A 20,954-nucleotide genomic window follows, 5' to 3' on the forward strand; every position below is an offset into this window, starting at 1 on the left:
TGTCTGACGTCAGAGCAGTCACAAGACCTTGCTAGCAGAGCCGAGCGCAGTGTGTGAGGCCACAGGGCAACCGGGTCACACTTTGTGTTATATAGTGTCTCAAAGGCAGGACTGACACCATGGCCGCGGAGAACCAGCACTTACGGGTCTTTTGGCGTGGAAGAGGCGACTTTTTTCGGTGATTTTTGCCCCCACAGATATCACGGCGCAGGAACAAAGCTCCCCGAGTCTGTACTTAAATAATTTCATATGCGTGCGTGGCGGCTATTGTCGGCGGCAGTGTCTGGCTAGCTCAGCCGCACATCTCCATTCACGTTAGCAAGTCAACATTGGACATCGCCGCTAAGCTAGCAGGGTTGCTAGCTTGGCCGGTTTGTTTTGGTAGGAGCTGGTGTGTAGGTGATGTTGTCCGTCCTGTCGTACGGTAGACTTGTAGCCAGAGCTGTCATCGGCGGACTTTCTCAGACAGACGGCCGCGACTACAGCCTGGTGACAGCGAGCTGTGGCTTCGGCAAGGACTTTCGTAAAGGCATCCTGAAGAAAGGGATGTGCTATGGGGACGACGCATGCTTCATCGCCAGACACAGATCCGCTGATGTTTTGGGTGAGTGTTTGCTAGGGAAGCATTAACCAAACAATGCGACATCACCTTGTATAACATTGGCTATGACGTGAATGGGAGGTCAAAGGTCACTCCCTTTATCAGAAGGCTGAAATACCTTATTCGAAGGTTGGATTGCACGTGCGAGCAAAAATAATATAGTTAACAGTTCAGAAGGCTCATGGAAGTGCCCACTGAGTGAACAGAGTGGGTGCTTTCACATATACCCGCATGCTAACTTCACTTGAGTATTTGTTTGCATTTTGTTCTGTATTGATTACCTGCGACACACTGCTGCATTTTCTCTAAGCTCGGTAGGCTTGAACCTGCATCTCTATTGTGTGGAGAATCCATTCCTCACACCGTCACTGTCTTAGCTACACAAAAACAATGCAGGCTTTAAAATCTCTATTTAGGGTGGATTAAAATGGCTCCAGCACAGAGACCTTGAATCCTATATAAACAACCTGTTATTTAACACATCTGCAGTACCGTGCAGCTCTGCTGCATGTCTGTGTGCTGATGCATACTTGTGCTACTCAAAGACACACAAGTAACCATACAAATCAGGACCAAGCATTTCACCAAGCCAGGTTATTTCTTTTTTGGAAGGTTAGATTAGTTGCAAAGTTCTGTGCTTGCTTTTGAGCAGGCCTGTTTCTCTGTTCTGTTCTCTGGCACAGGCTGAGGAGACTGCAGAGGGCCATCCTTGTATGGGCAGTCCTAGGACTAGGAGTAACGAGGCTAAAGTTTCCTTTCTGGGAAAATCTTTGACCTGACCAAATGCTTCTATGGGAACAAGTGCTTTTATTAACCTACAAAACAGATCGTGTTTCTATATTAAGATGAATGCAGGCTTGCAATGGGGAGATCATTTTTTTTAATGCATTTGGGGAATCACAGATCACAGATCTTATGTTTTGAAGCCAAGAGACAAAATAGAGTGATCAGTGGGGGCCCTTAAACGTAATTAACTACTGTGGATATAAAATACCATCTAGCTATGTTTTTAAATGATTCAAAAGAACTCCTGTAGATGATCAGATGAACTCACCTCGTGATATAATCAGGAATGACTGAAACAGTGACAGTCAAAGATGAACTTCTTACTGACGGAGGCGGTTTTATGCGTTCTGTGACATTTCCTTGATTTCTTGAACACGTCTTTTTCTTTTTCTTTTTCTTTTCTTCTTCTGTACTGGATGTCCTTTTTGCATCTTGGTGAAAGTGGCCATTGTTTTTCTTTATTGTGCAGCTGCATGGCATTGTTCTTGTTTCTCGCAAGATCCTCACTTGTGGAGCAAGTCTGAGCAATGTCAAGAATGAGGATTATGTTTCTGAGCTTGTTTGCACTTGAGCCGTTTATAAAAGAAAAAAAAGGTTTAAAAAGCAGTATTATGTAAAGTACCTAATACATACAGTATATTAGTGATAGAAGGGGGAGTTGTTGGACTGTTATTAAGGTAAAAAAATATGTATTCCAATCATTTAACACACAAAAAAAACCACTTGTATGTTTTTAGGTGTAGCAGATGGAGTAGGTGGCTGGCGAGACTATGGAGTAGACCCATCGCAGTTTTCAGGCACACTGATGAAGACGTGCGAGAGGCTGGTGAAGGAAGGACGCTTCGTCCCCAGCAACCCAGTGGGAGTCCTCACCAGCAGCTACTACGAGCTGCTGCAGAACAAAGTGCCCCTGCTGGGTGAGTAAAGCCAGCGGAAACACAGGATCCCAGTGTTCATAATACACATTAAAGTAGACAGGACCCTATCAATGCATTATACTGTAGAATACCTTTTTGTGTTTATGTGAATGAATATTCCTGTTCATAACCAGTGCCTGGGAAAAGCAACAATATGCTCAGGCCATGTCCACCATCTGTGGTACCAGCATGTCTGGATATGTTGCTGCTATATATATATATATATATTAGGCCTGCACGATTCGGGGGAAAATATGAATCACGATTTTTTTTTAGCTTAGAATTGATATCACGATTCTCTGCCACGATTTTTTTTTTCTCACAAAGTGTAAGTGGCAATACCAAACATAGATTTTTTTGGCACCTATAGCATATTGCGCATCACCACAAGCCTGTAAACATAGAGGCTTCAATGAATAAAGAAAATAAAGTACATACTGGCCATTTAAGTACAGTAGGCTACCAAAAATAGTGACATATAACACATTGAACTAAATATGGCCCTGATACAGGCTCTATCTGAACTCCTTGAACATGTCTAATTACATAATTAAAACATGTTAATGTCAATGTCAAATGCTTTCAATAAATTAATTGAAGGAGAAAAAAAAGGAAGTCATTTAAATTTTTTTATCGTGAACAGGGGTGAATATATATATATATGTATATATATATATATTTATTCACCCCTGTTCACGATAAAAATTTTACTGTCCTTTACTGATTTATATATTTATTTATTTTTTGGAACAGTTTTTTAAGCAGTGATCCAGAATGAAAATCTGTGGAATTTAGCGGGCTGTTTATCTGCTTGGGGGTGGAGATGTATAAACATTGTGAGTTTTATTTTTTTTGTTTAAAATCTGTGGCAAATTCTGTGTCTGCAGATTCCGCTTGGTCCTGGTCATTAGGGATGGGGGCCGAATTCAGTACTTTTTAAGGCACCGACCGAATTGCCTCTAAAGTATCGAGTATCGCAAAAAGCCTCGTCATTCAATACCCAATTTCAACACCTAAGGAGTAAATCTCATCAGCGTCAGTGAGCCAATAAGCTCGCAGCATGCTTCTACCAAGATCTGATAATGATTGTGATTGGCTGTCCAACGTTACACGTCGTAGAGGCAGGCAGGAAAAACTCTAGGTTACGCACACGTAGTAGGAGCTGAAAAATGAATAAAAAGATATGTGCCGTAATGTTTTATAAAATTGGTATAAAAAAAAAAGTAGTATAGGTAAGTAGGGTATAGTTACCTGTATCGAACATTTTTGAACGCTACCCAGCCCTACTGGTCATCACCCTGTTCATTCCTCTACAATTGTTGTGATGATCCTATCTAGTTTGATTAGTACAATGAGACTGCCAAGGTCTCCTCTTTATCCGACCTGTGTTTGTATTAAACGTGTTATCACGGGACTGCAGACCGTGATACTCTGATACTAGGTTTCCTGCTCAGCGCCTCTAACCTTGTTCAAAACCTCACTAAACTAATTGAGAACCATGCCGTGCACTCTGCCCGACAGTAAAGTTGTGAAGGGCATACTGTGCTTGCCAAGGAAATGGTAAATTTTCCATGTGGTTTGGATCGGCGCGCACTGTTTGAGGGTTAGGTCGTTTGTTCCGCCTGTTCACTTAAGTGGTGGCTGGATGGAGATTTTTTCATCATGAGTCAGAACCGCCAGATCGCATTAAGAAGGCCTGGGAATGTCTCTTTGTCCTGACTTGCTCCATGCAGGACACTTTCAGAATCCCTTTCCTTCTTCACACCGCTTCCCAACAACAAAGCATGCACAAACGTATAACATCAGTGACTGCATGTTTTGGGAACAGATCTCTGTCTGTGCCAGTGCCAGTACTTTTCCATCCCTTTTTTATCACATGTGCAGCAGGGGAAACAACACTGTATTGTGCTGTTCCTTCACGGCAGAGGGAATGTTCTTGATGCCGGCAGTGTGTGTATAATTGTGCTGCTGGCACGGAGAAAGGGAGTGAGTCACAGTGCGTGAGGGGGGTTTTCAAGGTTGATCCCAGAGAGCATATTTTGGTGGGCCGGATGAGTCAGAAGCAGGGTGTGGCTGCACGTTTGTCCGCCCGCTCCACCAGCTCATGTTTCCTCTTCACCATCTCCCACCCGGTGGAACTCCCAAACATTCTTCAAACCACTACGCTGTTTGTGGTACGTCAAGTTTGTGTATTCAGGCTGACGTCATTAATCAGTCTCCCGAACACACTCCTCCAGATGGGTATCGTTCCATAAACGGAGAGGAATCTCCTAAGCTATGTAGCTGTAGAAAGACCCGAGGAAAAAGACTGTTTTCAGGCTGTTTGCAGACAATAACCAGGTTAGCTATTGTTAGCAATACCAGTTGATAACAACGCATTATGCGGTACTGTCCACAGATAGAAGATGGACAGTACTGTGTGTACGACTGATGTAACGAGACACAAATTGGACAAACATGCTGATAAACAGAATATTCAAACAGCTTTCACTACCGTTGATGCTCGGGGCAGCCGTGTTGGATTGTGATGTCGGGGTTGGTGAGGTTCTCCTTAAATTGTCCGGTTGGAAATCTGACTTCACAGGATGTCTGTGTCTGTGTCTGTCTGTGTCTGTGTCTGTGTGTGTCTGTGTGTGTTTTCAGGCAGCAGCACAGCCTGCATTGTGGTTTTGGACCGGCAGAGTCACCGGCTGCACACAGCCAACCTGGGAGACTCGGGCTTCCTGTTGGTCCGGGGAGGGGAGGTGGTCCACCGCTCGGACGAGCAGCAGCACTACTTTAACACGCCCTTCCAGCTGTCCATCGCCCCCCCGGGGGCCGAAGGAGCCGTCCTCAGTGACAGGTGAGGCACCCAACACCCACCCTACATCCTACACCTGCTGCCAAAAAAAACCCCATCTGAACTGGTGTGTGTTTAGGGACAGTACACACAGCCTCAATAGTAAATGGAAGAGTTGATAGAGAGGAGGCGATGTGTTCCGTACAGCAGATGTAATAAAGCCACACAGATCACATGCAGATCTAACAAAGGCGCTTAGCTGACAACGCACCGCACCGCAGAACATTTTGTCGCGCTTGTGTCCCTCGCGTGCCGCGGTGTTTTGCGAATGCAGCGGCGGTACTGTGTCGAGCCGTGGCGCGACCAGTGTGTCAGGGGCCACGTGCCGCCGTGTCTCGCTGCTGCCGTGTGCCAAGCAGTAGCACAGTAGACGTCAGAGTGCAGGGCGAGCGCTGGATGTTTGCCAAGCTCTCCCTCTTACCCGGGTCAAAGTCTGTGTGTGGGCTGATGGACAAACCCAAGAGGCCACAGCCGATCCTGCAGCAGCAGCAGCCTCGGCCACCTTCTCACTCCGTCTGTCTTGAACTGAGGCAGATTATTCTGAGCCTCTTACACGCATTTCTGAGGGAAGATGAACCTGAACTGTATGTCACCAGTGGTACAGAATGAGTATTTTATTTTTTATTTATTTTTATTAAAGACCTTAATTCAGTCTCCTCTAACCCATCATCACTTTCAGTTGATGGGGATTTAATGTGGTTCCTGAATTCCTTTTTTTTCGTGTGTGCGTTTTAGTCATTTAGTTGAGTGAGTTACAATGAGTGCAGTGGCAGATTAAGCTTCCAATCCTAGATCACTAACATAGCAACCGATTTTTAAAAGAGTGCAAGGGTCAAAACTGAAGTGCACTAACAACTTTCCTTTGATACAAGAAAAGGCTCCTTGAAGGCAAAAGATTTGGAGCATGTTGAGGTGGTAAGGGAGACAGTGACAACAGGTACTTCTGTGTTTTCAACATGCAGCCGAATACGTATTCTTATGCTACGGGGGCTACTTAACCCTCTCTAGTGTTTAGTTTGTTTGTTTGCCACACAAATTGCGAATTAATGAAATTAGTTTTCATCGCAATTATAAATAAAAAAAAATAAGCTATCCTTGGTGGCATTTGAGAAATGGCTTTGGCTCATCATGGATGTGTTTTAAAACAACGGATGAGTACAAAAACGGCAGCCAAATGACATTTCAATGACAGCTGCACACCCAGTGCTTCTCATACTTTCATATCTAACTGTAGGTGCTCATACTGCATATGTAATAGTGTCTTTCTATGGGCTCTACCTAGCTGCTGTACTTTTCTTTTTTTTTTTTTTTTTTTTCCCATGTGAACTTTAATTTCAGAGCCATCAAAGTCACAGGACAGGCTGTCCCTGAGAGCTTTGGCTCAATGTTTCATGATGCACTTTGTAATAAATAACATTCATAACTGACTCGGGGGGGCAGCAGGGTTAATGGCATTTTCCAAGAAGTTTAACTTGACACTGACTCACTAAGCAGCTGCCTATATGTATTTGTAGCACCCACCATCATAATTGAAGCATGTTTTTTTCCAACAAAAAAAAAAAGACTACTATTTGTCCTGATTCTGTACGTGTGATTACGTTTATGTAACCAAGATGAAATATCAGCAGCAATTGGGAGTCTAGCTTTCTAAGTGGTCAGTGGATTTTTTTTTTTTTCCCACCGGATAGAGTAACGTGCTGTAATCGGAGAGAGGAGAAGCCGGGTTAAAGGTTCAGATTAGTTATCAGGTCAGACGGGACAGATTTCCTGCACGGGGCTGTAAAGGGAGAAAGAATTAAACGGCCACAAGTTTGCGGATGCTGGTGTCAGTTTGTATTTTAGTTTTCGCTGTGAGACAAAACCCCCCCGTTCCAATTAAATCTCGAATCACTGAAATGAGCGACTTCATTGCGTGCAGCGTCCTGTGCCTGACTTGACTGTGTCTGTGCCTGCAGCCCCGACGCAGCAGACAGCTCTTCTTTCGACGTCCAGCTGGGTGACATCATCCTCACCGCCACCGACGGGCTCTTCGACAACATGCCTGACTACATGATCCTGCAAGAGCTGAAGAAACTCAAGGTGAGTCACACCGAGGCCCAAACAGGTTTGTCCGGCCTATGTCCGGAATTGCAAACTTCATGCCTGCTTTTGTTTTTTTTTCGCTCCAAAGAACACAAACTACGAGAGCATCCAGCAGACCGCCCGCAGCATCGCAGAGCAGGCCCACGTACTGGCGTATGACCCCAACTACATGTCGCCTTTTGCGCAGTTTGCTTGCGACAACGGACTGAATGTAAGAGGTGAGTGTCTCAGTTCTACTTGGACCGAATGGAATCTGCAGCGCATGTCCTTTTTTTTTTTTTTTGCTTTCAAAGCTTTATTAAATAGGTGGACAATGGTACACGACATGGCTATTTTTTAGGTTGAAATATAAATAAAAAAAAAACATTTTAGCTTAGCAACATCCTAACAGGATATTGTTCTTTTTTGCCCAGGAGGAAAGCCAGATGACATCACAGTGCTGCTGTCTATAGTGGCAGAATACACCGACTAGAGTCTGTGTGGAGCTGTGACTGCGGGGGGGGGGGGCGGCATCTGCCTCTGCAGGTGATGGACTGCTTTGATTCCTGCTGGTCAGGATGATGGACTGATGTCAGATGCTTTACCCACATGTGTCGACTCTATTCTGCCTCATCCCCCAGCTGACCATCGACCCCTTTCTGCCCCCCCAAAAAAAACTCCTACGTGCCCAATTCTCTGTGATTGTTTACATCAGAGAGTGGCTGAATAAAGGGGACTAGAGGCCTGATGAATCCTCTTGGCCGGGCTGCATTGTTGGCATCTTTGCAGTGTTCCAGTGCTCTCTGGATAATCCCATTGCCGGGGATAAGCAGTCATCGCGTACGTTGGAGATGAGGATCGTGGCTGACGAGGATAAGTCGTCTTTCTCTGTTGGGTGCTTTGGGCAGGGAGGAAGTTGAGATTCAGAGACTGAGGCAGATGTAGCCAGACGGTACGGGTTGTAGACTTTTAAAGCGGCCCCATGCTGGGCAGCTGGAAGGGAAAGATACAGTCCATCAGTAGTGTTAAGAAGGAAACCGCACAGGAGATGGCGGCATGAGGGCTCAATAAATGGGCTGCTTTGTGCAAGCCATACAGTGGTAGTTAGAAGACCTCAGTCAAAGGGCCTGGAACCTTGTATGTGGGTGCAGGGAGCATATGTTTGAGGACCGGTGTGCTGTTCTGGGATGTTTTGTTCAATATTTGCAAAAAAATGAGTGTATGTGACATTTATACATCTGTGGTTAGTGTCTTGGCAGGGTGATCCAATAAGATTTGATAAAGAGCAGCAGCTGCCTTTTCCATGCAAGTGTAATTCAAGTCTTGCACACATTTTGTTACGGCGGTTAAGATGAGGATTTTACAGTTCAAAAAGCCTCGCCAGATATGTTTGTGGCCTCCCTTTAATCTCGCTGCTGCTGCAGAAGTCTCGATTGTGATTACATGTGATGTGTCTATGGATATGTGTATGTGTGATGAAAGCACTTGTGTGCTTGTCAGTGAGACTATTGATACGTGTAATTAGTTTGTATGAAATGGATGTGAAGGCTACACACTTCATTCACTCTCCATTTCCACGGGGCTGAATCGGTGTCGCAGCCTCAAACGCACAAAGCTTAAGAAGCATATCTGAAAAAGCTCAACACAGAGGAAGTTGGTCAGGTGACCAAATGTATTTTTGTAACTTTGTTCAGTGGTATTGTTGAATTTTTTGGACTGATCACCACATCAGAGTAGCTTTAGAAACTGTTGTTAACAATCAGCATTTCCATCTCTCTCTCTCTCTCTCTCCCCCCCCCTCTCCTGCTTCAGACCTCCAAAGGCACATTTTTTAGTCGGGTCACTGCAGATTTCATGTGAAAAATTGTCATGTTTCCATTACATGATTACAGATTTGCACTCTGCATTTACCACCACTTTCACCCACAGTTTGAAAATATTTCTTAGTAAAAATCCATATTTTGTGTAATGTTCTAATGATGTGCCTTGTATCAGGTGTGGTTGATCCTGGCAAACGTCCATAATTCCTTAAACCCCTGACTGTGCCAGGTGCTGAGCACAAAGCTGGACACTGTTAGGTAGCCACAAAGAGACAAAACAGCTTTCCCATCATGCCCTGCTATCTTAACACTAGATAATTTACACCTACAGTATGTAAACCTTTCATCTCCTGAAATCTGCTTCTCTGCACACAGTCAGGAGCTTAGGAATAGTGATAAAGCCATAGAACGCTTAGGAACTCCTCCCTGTGGATCTTCAGATCACTGTTTACAATCGGCACTATCTAATGGACGGTATTCCTACTTAAGCTGACAAGTTCCCACTGGAAGACTGCAGTGTCAGGTGTCCTTTTTTAAAATGGGCACGGAAGAGCAGTGAATGGTCAAAATAGGAGTTTTAAGTGTTCTAGCACTGAAGACAATCTAAGCAGCCTTAACAATATTACAAAGCAATTCTCCCGGGCAGATGGAACTGCCACTGTTAGCTTTGTGGTTCCTGCTTCCTGACTCATACCTGCCCTGTCACCTCTCCTATTCCTCTTCCAAACCCTTTGTTACAACCAGAGCATGTGTCTGTATATATTTTGGGTGTACAGTTCAATGAAGATCTAAGCTCTGTTTAAAAAAAAAAAAAAAAAAAAAGTTTTCAAATCTGTACAATATTTAAATAAAGAGTATAGTATTTATTATTCTTGTGTATTAGATGGCTGTGATATGAGCACAAACCAGCAGTTGGTGTTAGATCAGAACACTATTTGGCATGCTTGAGTAGTGAACAATACATTGCAGAGGCGTTTACTTCTATGCCGGATGCCTCTAGGGCTGTATTTTCACATCAACAAATTATCACACAGCTCTGCATCCAGTGTGTGTATACCTCGCTGAACTCAGGCTCCGCTCTAGAAAAAGATAATGCTTAAGAACGCCTTGTACGATTTGTATGTGTACTCCCACATTCCTCAGACGTCAGGCATACTACCAGTTACCATCAACAGACAGGTGTGGTATCTTCAGGTTTACATGCTATGACAAATGTATTTCACACAATATAGTTACCTAAATAAATTAACTGATGTATTATTTGATAAATAATCATAAATACATTCTCTTGAATTTCCAACTGAACATCGTGGGGAAAGTTTACACTTTGAAAATAATTTAAACAAGCAAAGCTATAGCGTTGAGCTACAAACGACATGCTGCTTATAAAACTTTTTAAAAGTACATCAAATACAAATGAATCAAGATCCTATCATTCGGACTACACTTGAATGTTGTGGCCTACTTTTAACAAACCACAAGTCACAAGCTCAGCCCTGTTCTCAGAGGGAAGGGCTTCTTGTGTTATCTACCTCCAAATTCTCCTCTTCGTCACTGTAGCATGCCAGAACAGGCAGTCTGGCAGCACGGCCATCATCGTCCTGCTGTGAGGCCCTGAACAGGAGGGAGCAGATCTATGTGGAAATAGATGACAACATATGTTAAGTGTATATTTTCATCAAAACAAATATTTCGGTACATCAGAAATGAGTTGCCTTTTTTTTTATTGTAATTAGATTTTTCGTTACTTGTCCTTGATACGACAAAAGAAAATATGAACGCTGCATCGGGTCTCTAGAACCGCGTCTGACGAGATGATATTCACCTCTTGAGGGCGCAAAAACTATATGATCGCCAGACCAAAACATTCAACACGGAGGAACAAAAGACTTCCCACCCCTCACGTGCAGTGGCACCTTGCTTGTCTTCTTCAGTCGCACCTCATGTGGTGAGGCAATATGGCACTCTGGGCATACTTCCAGTAGCGGTCAAAGTAAAACACTTAAAGCACTTTGGCACTTCACAATGCCACCCATCCTGTGGAAACCGTAAGGGCCCATGTAGACTAGAAAAAGCCATCCGGTGATTCGCCGCTGGGTTGTGCTTCAGTGGGAGTGTCACTCAAATGGCCCATTTGTGCGATGTAAAAGATAACGAAGAAAGAGAGAAACAAAAGAGACGTGGGACTGTGCTCTGTAGTTGCAGGAAACATTCAGCTGTTACACAAACTCCTGGGCAGTTAAGTGCTGGTGTTTCGATTTATTTTTACCCTCATAATGTTTTAAAACTTTCTTGTGGCAGCGATAGACACACTGAGTACGATTACATGCACACCAATATTCCACTATTCTTCCGAATATGACAATATTCCAAATTTGATACAGATCATGTGAACGGCATATTCCGGTTGGATATTCTGAATAAGGCCTTTTTTCCGAATATAGCATTTTCCGATTAAGACGTGGGATATTCCGGTATTATTCGGGTTTTAGAGGCATTCTTTGGACATGTATACATTGCTGGTAAACTTTGAAAAAAACGTATTTTGCACGGCTACATGTAAACGGGAATATTCACTTTCATTAGCCATGTAAACAGCTTAGTCTGAATATCGTCTTTTTCGGGAATAAGGGCAAAACCCGGAATATTATGTGTGTGTAAACGTAGTCAGTGTCACACCGCCTCAAAACAGATTGCCAAGTCTGATCGCCGTTTACATGATTGGCCACCGCAGGGGGAAGTCGGGTTGCGTTTCTCCAAAAGTTAAATCTGTCTCATCTTTTTTTCGTCACAGGCTGCTGCGAGTTTTGTCAGCTCCCCCCTGCGGCCTCCGCAGCCTAAACGCACTTACCCGGATTTTGAAATGAATGGGAAGACCTGCGTTTTCGCCGCACTGTCTGAGTAAAGGCCGTTTTATGCTTCTGCGTCGAATCGACGGCGTACCCCAGCAGACCCCTCTGGGTCTACCCTACGCCGTAGCCGCACATGCACCTCTCGAAAAATGTAACTACACGTCGCTCGGCCGTGGTTTGGTAGGGTTGCATTTCCCCCCCCGACTCATTTCCTGGTTCTCCTTCTCCATAAACAACATGAAATCAAGGAGAGGGTTCACTTTTCCTGCTACAGATTTCCTACCGTGGTCAGAAAACACGGGAGACACTTTGTTTCTCTCACTATGATTCTAGAGTCGGTACTCGCTCCGAAGCTAATCGCCGTCACTCTCTCACTTCTCCCTCGCTCTAACACACTCCACACACACACACACGCCAGCCCGACGCACACACCAGCGCACAAGTATAAACATCAGGCCACTTACATAGGCTATGGCGAAAGCTCTGCGTGGAGCCTCCGCAGAACCATAAAACGGCCTTAAGGACACAGTGAGTGTGAACTAGTCTAACAAGCTTCAGAGAGATTCCTAGTAAAAATTAAAACCCAACAGGAAGCTGTTGTTACCATGGAGGAAGCAGGAGACAAGGTGGCGCTGGCAAAGGCCTCATCAGCGACACCGCGCCCGTTAGGGTCATCAGTCTCAGGCCGCAGCAGCATAAGAGCAGGTAGGTTGGTTATAGGGCTGCCCTGGCTGGATGGTATCATCTCCATCACAGCAGGACTATCCTGAGCCTTACTGCCGTCACACCAACCCACAGGTAGAACAGCAGCATCTGCACACCTGGAAACACACAACACACTCATCTCTGCGGCAAGCGTTTTCTACCCAGATAATAGTAATAATCAGTTCCTATGCTGGTAAAAATAGTCATGACACTGTGTGCAGTGTAATTGTGGTTTACAGCGCCATGTTCTGTAGCAGCAAACTAACAATTCTGTCCCAGTGCACACAACGCTGTGAAGTCACAGTATGTCTCAGTGAAATTTTGGTTACTTAAAGTGCCCATATTATGAAAAAATAACTTTTTCTGGGATTTGGGGTGTTATTTTGTGTCTCTGCTGCTTCCACACGCATACAAACTTGGAAAAAAAACATGCATGCTGTTTTGAGTGAGATATGGTTTCTGAATGTATCATGCCTTCAGTCTCCGGGTGAGCTGGTCAAAATCGGCAGGGCCGTCTACATCATCGGCCGAAACACTTGGTGTGTGCTAACCACTTTAGCTAAAATTCGGTCAGTACAAGGCAGGATTAGCCGGGAGACTTCTTCTAAACGAGGGCGCACTTCCAACTTTGCGTGGAATACCTGCAGACGAGGGACATGTAAGTAGTTCTATAGTGCTGTAGCAGTGTTTTGCCATTGAGAACAAGGTGGCTAACCGCTAGTAGCGCTAGCTTCTAGCTAGTCCTTACCTAGCTACTGCGCATGTGCGACTCCCAACAAGAACAGAAGTGTGATGCCTCACTCTGTAGCTAAATCAGAGAGCTCAACACACAGGGTGAAAAGAGGAGCTGCAGCAATGTGTAGTACAACAAAAAGATGGTGTTTTTTGAAAATTAAACCATGTAAACCCATTCTGGTACAACATCAAAATACAATTATGAACCTGAAAATGAGCATAATATGGGCGCTTTAAATATCTAATGGAGGGAGTGGAGATGTGTTAATGCCATGGAATGGCCAATTAAAAGGCAGAGAAAAGAGGACACAAAGGCTGGAGAGTAAATTTCACACAACACTACACCCACAAGGCTGAAAAACACTTTCTGACAACTCTAATAAGAAACATTTTTGGTGGAAGTGGTGTCTAAACAACATATTCAATAACCAAGATATTAAGTTATATTCTGACTAAAACGGTCAAATATAATAACGAGACTAATAAACCTGAAATTATTATTGACTTTAGGAGTTGAAAATGTTTGAAGAACATTATGTTTATTCCCCTTTACAAATGACATTCATGAACAGGTTGTGTAGCTCTGTATTAGCTGTTACTAAAAGTGGCTTTGAGCACAGTAACAAAACAACCCTGTGCATGTAACCACACTACATGTCATCAACCTCCAGAAGTACAAAGAGGCGCACTGCAGGAAGAAGAGAGCAAGCTGATTTAAAAAAAAAAAAAAAAAAAGTCTCCAGACAACCTCAAAAAGCCCTTGAGGCAGCAGGGAAGCAAGTTTTCTAGAAAACTAGAATTACCGCCTCGCGGTTGTATGGCTACGCTAACCAGTCAAGTTGCAGTTTACGTCAATGTCTGTCCAGGCTCATATAACATATGTAGTGAAGACTTTAAAGGAATTTTAAGGGATTAAGTGCGGTTTTTTTTTTTCCATTAAATGTTATCACTGTATTCACATGTATTCCAGTGAGAAACATGCTGAGACTAGTTTTTTTTACAGGGGAGTACAGAGGACTTATAGAGAGCTTCGTCACATGGTGCGACGACAATCACCTGAAGCTCAATATCAGCACAACCAATGAGCTGTTGGCGGACTTCAAGAGGAACACAAAGTTGTAGCCATGACAGTAGGCAAGGCTTCAAATATGGATGTTGCTGCATAGAAGCTACACATTTTAAAACATGGATGCTTCACACATCTTCAACCCGGTAGCACAGAGGATCTATACAATCACCACAGTTTCAAGGTGGGCACCCAAGACTAGTGTCGTCAATTCAGTATTCCGACCATATGTCTCCCCTTCAGTTCCTGAGTTATGAATAAAGTGTTGTAAAAGTGTTTTTGCTGACGTCACAGTGAAGTTGACCTTTAACCCTCTGGATATAAAACGTCATTACTTCTGCATTTTTATGCTGTTAGACGTGTGTGTGAAAGTTTATCGTAATAAGCATATTCATCCTTGAGTCATGGCCCAAAACCAGTTAGTTCATCCTTGAAACCAAGTGTCTGTGCCAAATTTGAAGAAAATCCCTCCGGGTGTTCCTGAGAAAATCACAGACAACCAAAAAACATAATGGCTGTCGCCGGCGCGGAGGCATAATAAAGGTTAAGGAGTGCAGGTTGCAGTTGAATTCCTGAACAGTGTGGACAGGAGCCCTGAAGAACTGCCTGCTCATCAGGACAGCCATGTCTCTGCAGACCCCCAGCTGTGCACACAAGCAATCCAAGCAACCAACTACCCAGATGTTCAACAGTCAGACAGGATCCACCCAGAGCCCAAAACACAGTACAACACACACAGAGAGAGAGAGAGAGAGAGAGAGAGTAAGCAGAGCAGGACAGTGACACTGACAGAACAGCCAAGCAGGCTAGCATAAGGATAATAAGGATTACAGACTTCTAACATAAACACAAGTCCTGGACTTGCCCTATTTATCTCTGTAACAGACACAAAGCTGTCTGCTGTTAACACAATGCCCTCAGGAAGCTAAAAACAGCCAATGAGGGCAAATTGCCCTGACTGAGTGCCAGGAGAGCTAAGGTAGCCCTGTGGGAAGATACAATTATACTTTTGAATACACCGTCACAGTAGATCAGTGAAACTGAGCCTACAAAGATTTCAGAAGAGTTGTGACAAGGACGCTGCCGGGTCAAAATAACAATAATAAAGAAAATAAATCTTATTTTTATAATCCGTGCAACTGTGCTGATGAGATCCCAATGATTGCAGACAGGATTAAAAGTGACAGCACAGTGTTTGTTACTTGGGGGTAGAAGGGGCCAGCGTCTCTGTAGGCTGAGAGGAGCCCCTGCTTTCAGAGTCGCTCAGAGTAGCCAGCACCACAGTAGCCTCCAGGACTATGTCGTCCACAGAGAAGCATACAGGCCTGCAAACAACACCAGTGACACATCTTACATTGACAGAAATCTAATTACATAATCTCCGCTCTTTTAAAATCACCACAAAAATTCCACTGTTTTACCAGCCAATAGAAAAACTCGCCATAACTGGTCAATCGGTAAAATGGCTGTTAATATAATCAGACTCACCAGCCATAGAGAAAATAGTTGACTGAATTTTGAAGCAATCTGGTGTTAATTACGCACTCAGTTTGGACACAGACTGACGTTGATCCTTGCAACTTGAGATACGAAGACTTACTTTCCTGCAGCACCGAAGTGGACAGACACAGGAAGGCAATGTGACTCTGCAAAGGACAGTAAACCCTGAAAAAAAACAAAAAAAAAACAGCAGCAATTCACTGTCAAAAACTGAGATATGCTTGTGTGCATCCATGTCATGACTGTGACATTTCAATAGCTCATAATTTTGAGTAGGGCCATGGCATGTTTACAATGATCAGGCTAAAGAAAAATATAAATGCTAAAGTAAATTGAGGCCGACTTAAACCTAAAGCCTGGCTTCTAATCCATCCAAACCCGATTTTCCAAAACCGACAGGAACAAGAAGACTAGGCTGGCTAAAAGAGGAGCCTAACAGCGGGGTGACCAAGAAACATTCCAAAACATTAGGGACAAGAGTTACAGGCGTTAATGCAGGTCAAGTCTTATTTACTGAACTAACAAAAGGACTTTCTATCCAAATTTACAAATGACAGTGGCGATTTTAGACCCTTTTTAGGGGGGCTCAAGCCCCCCCTAAATTTCATCTCAGCCCCCCTAAAAATTATAATAATAAAAATCTATTTTAGTGCTTCAAGTTAGAGTTCGCAGAGGACAGTGACAGAGGACCAACAATTACAGGTTCAAAGAAACAGGTTTAATAACCTGTGTCGCTGTCGCCAATGCTATGCACCTGTAACCCAGTCAAGGAAAGTTACAAAAAATTATTTATTTATTGTTTACACCTCATTATCAATTCGTTTGATTCCGGTAGTCCAAAAAGGGACTTTCAGAGTTTTTTCATATGTTCAATATTTTGCATTTATCCTCTGTTATAATAATAAATACATATATTCATTGTTATCCAGTAAAATTACTGATTTTGCGGTTAAACACTTTTGCAAGGCACTGTATCCGTGTCACATTCTCATTAGGGGCTGAGCCCCCCTAAAGGTCTGATCCTAGAATCGCCCCTGCCAAATGACCAACCAAGTCCTTTTACTTCCTTTTTTAAGCTAGTACAGAACAAAGCAATTTAAATGGAGGTGTGTTCATTCAGACAGAAATCACTAATTCTGGAAGTGACATTTATAGTAGTATTATACAATGTTACAACAATGTTTTGCTCTTTTCTAACAATTTTAACAGTTTGAGATCGACTTCAGTTGCGCCAACTCCTTAAAATACAAACACATTCCTTTTTGGCTTAAAAGTTACACATTTCATAACAAACCACACCATCATAAACCATCATTTCTGCAACTTATTACTTCAATTACCTTTTCTATGAAGTGGTATAATATGCGTCACTTATGTCACACGCTATTAAGATGAGATACAGCAATGAGGGGAAAGTTTACATGGAAACGATACAGAGAGCCAAGTACACTTTGTTAGAGAACTTGAGTATCCACATTACAGGACCAGAAATATGATCTCTTAGACATGAAATACTCCTGAGCCAGTCATACACGCACACAACGCACGCACGCACCACGCACACACACACACACACACACACATAATATTCTCATGTGACAGGATAAAAGGAGCCTCCAAAAATAACCCTGTTACCCTCAACTCCTTCAGACAGAAAGTTATGTCCGACTCTACTCCGATTTGAAAGTAGTCAAACTCGTCTGGGTGTAAGGACATCTCAGTGCACATAGTCTTCATGTGATCTGTGACAGAAGTAAATCCAAGTCAAATAGTATCTTCACAACCTTTTTTTGTGTTTGAGGAATTAAAATATGAAGCATTTCTATTATCAGGTTAGGTTGTCAAACGTCTCAAAGCTGGTGCAACAGCGACTTTTGAACAGTTATGATATCTGTCAGTCACAGTATTGGTGGCCTGGGCCAAATCACAGTGTAACGTTAGCTCACCATTGCCCCCCTCATAGTAATTTTTCAGACTGACTCTCTGAGAAGTCATGGAGAGAGTGATTTCCTCCTGGGACACTGGGAAATGCATCACCATATCACCTAGAAGCCTGCAGAGGTAGAGCAAAACAAATGCCAACCCACACAGAATCAGCCTAAGCATCGATATTATCGATCTTATGTCGACGCTGTGCTACTGATGGATGATACTTAATGTTTATGTCCTTGTCAATCTGGTTGATTAAACTGAATTGCACTGAACTGGTGCTGTGTGTGTGTGTGTGTGTGTGTGTGTGTGTGTGTGTGTGTGTTTGCCCAGAGCCAGCTGAGAGTACAAAACATTGTTAACACCCATTCTCTCTTCACTAAATAGACTGGACTGCTGAATCCAGCTGGCAGCTACCATATAACTAACAGTGAATCCACTTATCACAAAAAGAGATTAAAGATGGATTTCTAAGCATAAAGAGAACAAAGATGTAGGCTGTCCTACTCAATCACACAACACTCCTGAAGTTTTATTGTTGTATGCGATAGAACTTTGAGGTTCTAACTTCATTAACAGAATACTGAGCTGCTAACCTGGCAGGAGCTTTCAGCACATTGGGACAGAGGTGTGGGGCAAACACTGCCTGCAGAGCCTCACTTTCCTGAAAACGTAGGTTGTGGGTCTTAGTGATGCCTATCACAAAAGCAGAAAGAAGATATTTGGAGCACACTCACACTGCCACCAAGTGATGATAATATGTAATGCAGTGTCTGCAGCAGCATAGTGTTGATACAGGTCATTTTGAACACGGTTAAAGAAAACTGGCCAAGTAAAGGAAAAAAGGTTTAGGGTTTTTAGAAGTCCATCAAAAATGTATAAAGAATATAATGTCTTTACAATCAAATACAATTGGACTCTACAATCCTGACTCTTTCCTTTACCTGCAGCTAACTTATAATACAAAATGCAATGTTTCCTACCATGCCTGCAGAAAAACTGGATCATCACTCGGTCATCGGGAGTGCCGATTGATATTTGACATCGTTCCACATTACGCTCAATCGAAGTCAAACAGCGGAAAAGAGGTAGAATAGACTTTAAAAAAAAATATACAGGTTTAAGACAAGATTATAAGGCTGCTTGATTATGGGGAAAAATTATAATCACGATTATTTTGGTCAATATTGAAATCACGATTATTTAACACGATTACTCATTGACTTAAAAAATAAATAAATAAGTTTTACTTGCAAAATGTAATGTGCAAAATAATCGATTATTCAGTTTTTGTGATCGTTAGGAGCCAAAATCATATCGCGATTAAAATTTCGATTCATTGCACAGCCCTACAAGATTGTCATCACCGTTTTAACATTTTATTCATAGTCTTGAAGGGAAAACAATGTCACGTTAGACTTCCACTACTGTCTCATATATCCTGAAAAGGTGAGTATCTAGTGTCCTCTGCAGTGGGCTGTGATGTCACTATGAGCTCTCTACAGATGAATAACCACTACGACTGATATACCTTCATGGCCAGTTTGCATTTGATTGTTTCACTGCTCTGCTCTGATGCTGATCCCAGGCTGTAGTGCAGGAAGAACAGCGGCGAGAAGAGGAAGCAGGCATATGCAGAATGAGCAGAATTCACTGATCTCAGTGCCAGCTATAAGACAGACAGACAGACAGACAGATTCAGTGAATGTGCTGCTCCTTGCTGTCACTTTATGTAGGGAGAAAAGGAGAAAGGAGGCCCAATACTTGGAGACCAGTACAGAGGCCTCAAGTAAAATAACATTCATTTAATTAAAAAAATTAAGATGCGAGACGGAAAGCAATGACACTAGTCCTCTAAGAGAATAAGAATTGAATATCGGCGCTACTGAGAATATGGGATAATTCAACACTGAACATTGTTCCCCTTGTTTTAGTTAGTGCTGCTCACCGCTTTAACCATGGGATCCAACCACAGTTCATCTCCAATCCGCGACAGGGCATGAATAGCCTTTCCAAATGCTGCAACACAACACAAGTGCCACCGGAGTTCAAGGTTAGCAACATACTATTGTGTCCATGTGTTACTATTACTAAGCCAGCTTTTTATTTCAATATAAAGTGGGTCAACTGCCTTACTAACCACTGAACTAGTGGTTAAGTTAGCTAGTTCGTTAGAAGCTAACGTTAAATTAGCCAAGCTAGCTAGCAGTCTTTCATCATACATTTATACAAGCCTCACAAGCTGATACCATGTATGCAGATTAGATTTTTAATTCTTAAAAAAAACAAAAACAAAACACCTACATTATTTACAAAAACGTTTAAACATATCGCTTGTCTTGTTTAATACTACCTTTTACACCACTTCCTTCCAAAATACAGTTCATGTTTGCTGAATCGAGGAGTGGGTTCGATGCTGACCGATGTAACCGAGTCTGGAGCTTATCACGAGACACGGGCAAACAGCGCGCGCAATGATGATTTCTCCAGGACAATTGCTAACGTTAGCTACATGATAGTTTAGCTCAAATGAGAAAAAAAATCAAGTCATGCCGATATAAAGGCTAAATTGGCTTAAAGAGGGTCCTCCGCAGCAACATGTAAGATTTAATGATTTCAATCATTAGAAGAAACTGGCCTAGCTAGTTAGTTACTATACTACTAAGTTATATATGGTTTATTTAACAGTGGCAGTGCACACAAACGTTAAATGAACATTGCTGTTAATGCGCCAGTTAGCCAAAAGGGCTGGACAGATGATTTATAGTCACACGAAAAAGAGTATAACTCAAATTAAAAGTTATTGAAATAGTCATCATAATAATCATCACGATACATCGTCAGGTGCAAATTAAAACAAATAATCATATTGATATTAGCTTCTAAGCTGCCCTAAATCATGGAAACATGCTTTCTCAAATGAAAATACACGTCTCAAGTTCTGTAAGAAGTGGTAACGTTTCATATTTGATGAAGCCCAAATAAAAGATAGATTAGAAAGGATTCACACTGTTTACTGCTAGAACTCCGATACAACAGAATATCCAATCATTTTTATTTGTGTTATGAATAATAGCATGACTAAGAATACATATAAACTTTATGACAACTACTACATAGTCATTTAACTAACAGAACATGTA

The 20,954-nt window shown here is 42.7% G+C and overlaps 2 protein-coding genes across 2 annotated transcripts; one reads left to right on the forward strand and one right to left on the reverse strand.

The window, feature by feature from the left end:
• Positions 1 to 6: 6 nt before the first annotated feature.
• pptc7a (protein phosphatase targeting COQ7 a) lies at positions 7 to 9,157 on the forward strand. Its single transcript, XM_031302200.2, has 6 exons — positions 7 to 604; positions 2,125 to 2,304; positions 4,948 to 5,146; positions 7,099 to 7,222; positions 7,314 to 7,443; positions 7,639 to 9,157. Exons 1-6 carry the CDS (start codon positions 403 to 405, stop codon positions 7,695 to 7,697), a joined length of 894 nt encoding a protein of 297 aa, XP_031158060.1. The 5' UTR covers positions 7 to 402; the 3' UTR covers positions 7,698 to 9,157.
• A 404-nt stretch (positions 9,158 to 9,561) lies between these two features.
• rad9b (RAD9 checkpoint clamp component B) lies at positions 9,562 to 20,589 on the reverse strand. Its single transcript, XM_031302198.2, has 11 exons — positions 20,165 to 20,589; positions 19,760 to 19,830; positions 19,343 to 19,480; positions 18,795 to 18,909; positions 18,408 to 18,507; positions 17,829 to 17,935; positions 17,518 to 17,624; positions 15,983 to 16,047; positions 15,585 to 15,707; positions 12,481 to 12,697; positions 9,562 to 10,658 (listed from the first exon to the last, which is right to left on the reverse strand). The coding sequence occupies exons 1-11, from the start codon at positions 20,196 to 20,198 to the stop codon at positions 10,527 to 10,529; spliced, it is 1,209 nt and encodes a 402-aa protein (XP_031158058.1). The 5' UTR covers positions 20,199 to 20,589; the 3' UTR covers positions 9,562 to 10,526.
• Positions 20,590 to 20,954: the final 365 nt, after the last annotated feature.

Source organism: Sander lucioperca, chromosome 2 (assembly GCF_008315115.2).
Source record: "Sander lucioperca isolate FBNREF2018 chromosome 2, SLUC_FBN_1.2, whole genome shotgun sequence".
Lineage (NCBI taxonomy): Eukaryota > Metazoa > Chordata > Actinopteri > Perciformes > Percidae > Sander > Sander lucioperca.

Coding starts and splice junctions, on each gene's coding strand:
- rad9b (XM_031302198.2), bottom strand. CDS start 20,198: ATGAACTGTATTTTGGAAGGAAGTGGTGTAAAAG. Junction 19,831..20,164: donor GGAAGGAAGTGGTGTAAAAG/GTAGTATTAAAC, acceptor GTTGTGTTGCAG/CATTTGGAAAGGCTATTCAT. Junction 12,698..15,584: donor CTGGCCCCTTCTACCCCCAA/GTAACAAACACT, acceptor GTGTGTTTCCAG/GTGTGCAGATGCTGCTGTTC.
- pptc7a (XM_031302200.2), top strand. CDS start 403: ATGTTGTCCGTCCTGTCGTACGGTAGACTTGTAGCCAGAGCTGTCATC. Junction 605..2,124: donor CAGATCCGCTGATGTTTTGG/GTGAGTGTTTGC, acceptor GTATGTTTTTAG/GTGTAGCAGATGGAGTAGGT. Junction 2,305..4,947: donor GAACAAAGTGCCCCTGCTGG/GTGAGTAAAGCC, acceptor GTGTGTTTTCAG/GCAGCAGCACAGCCTGCATT.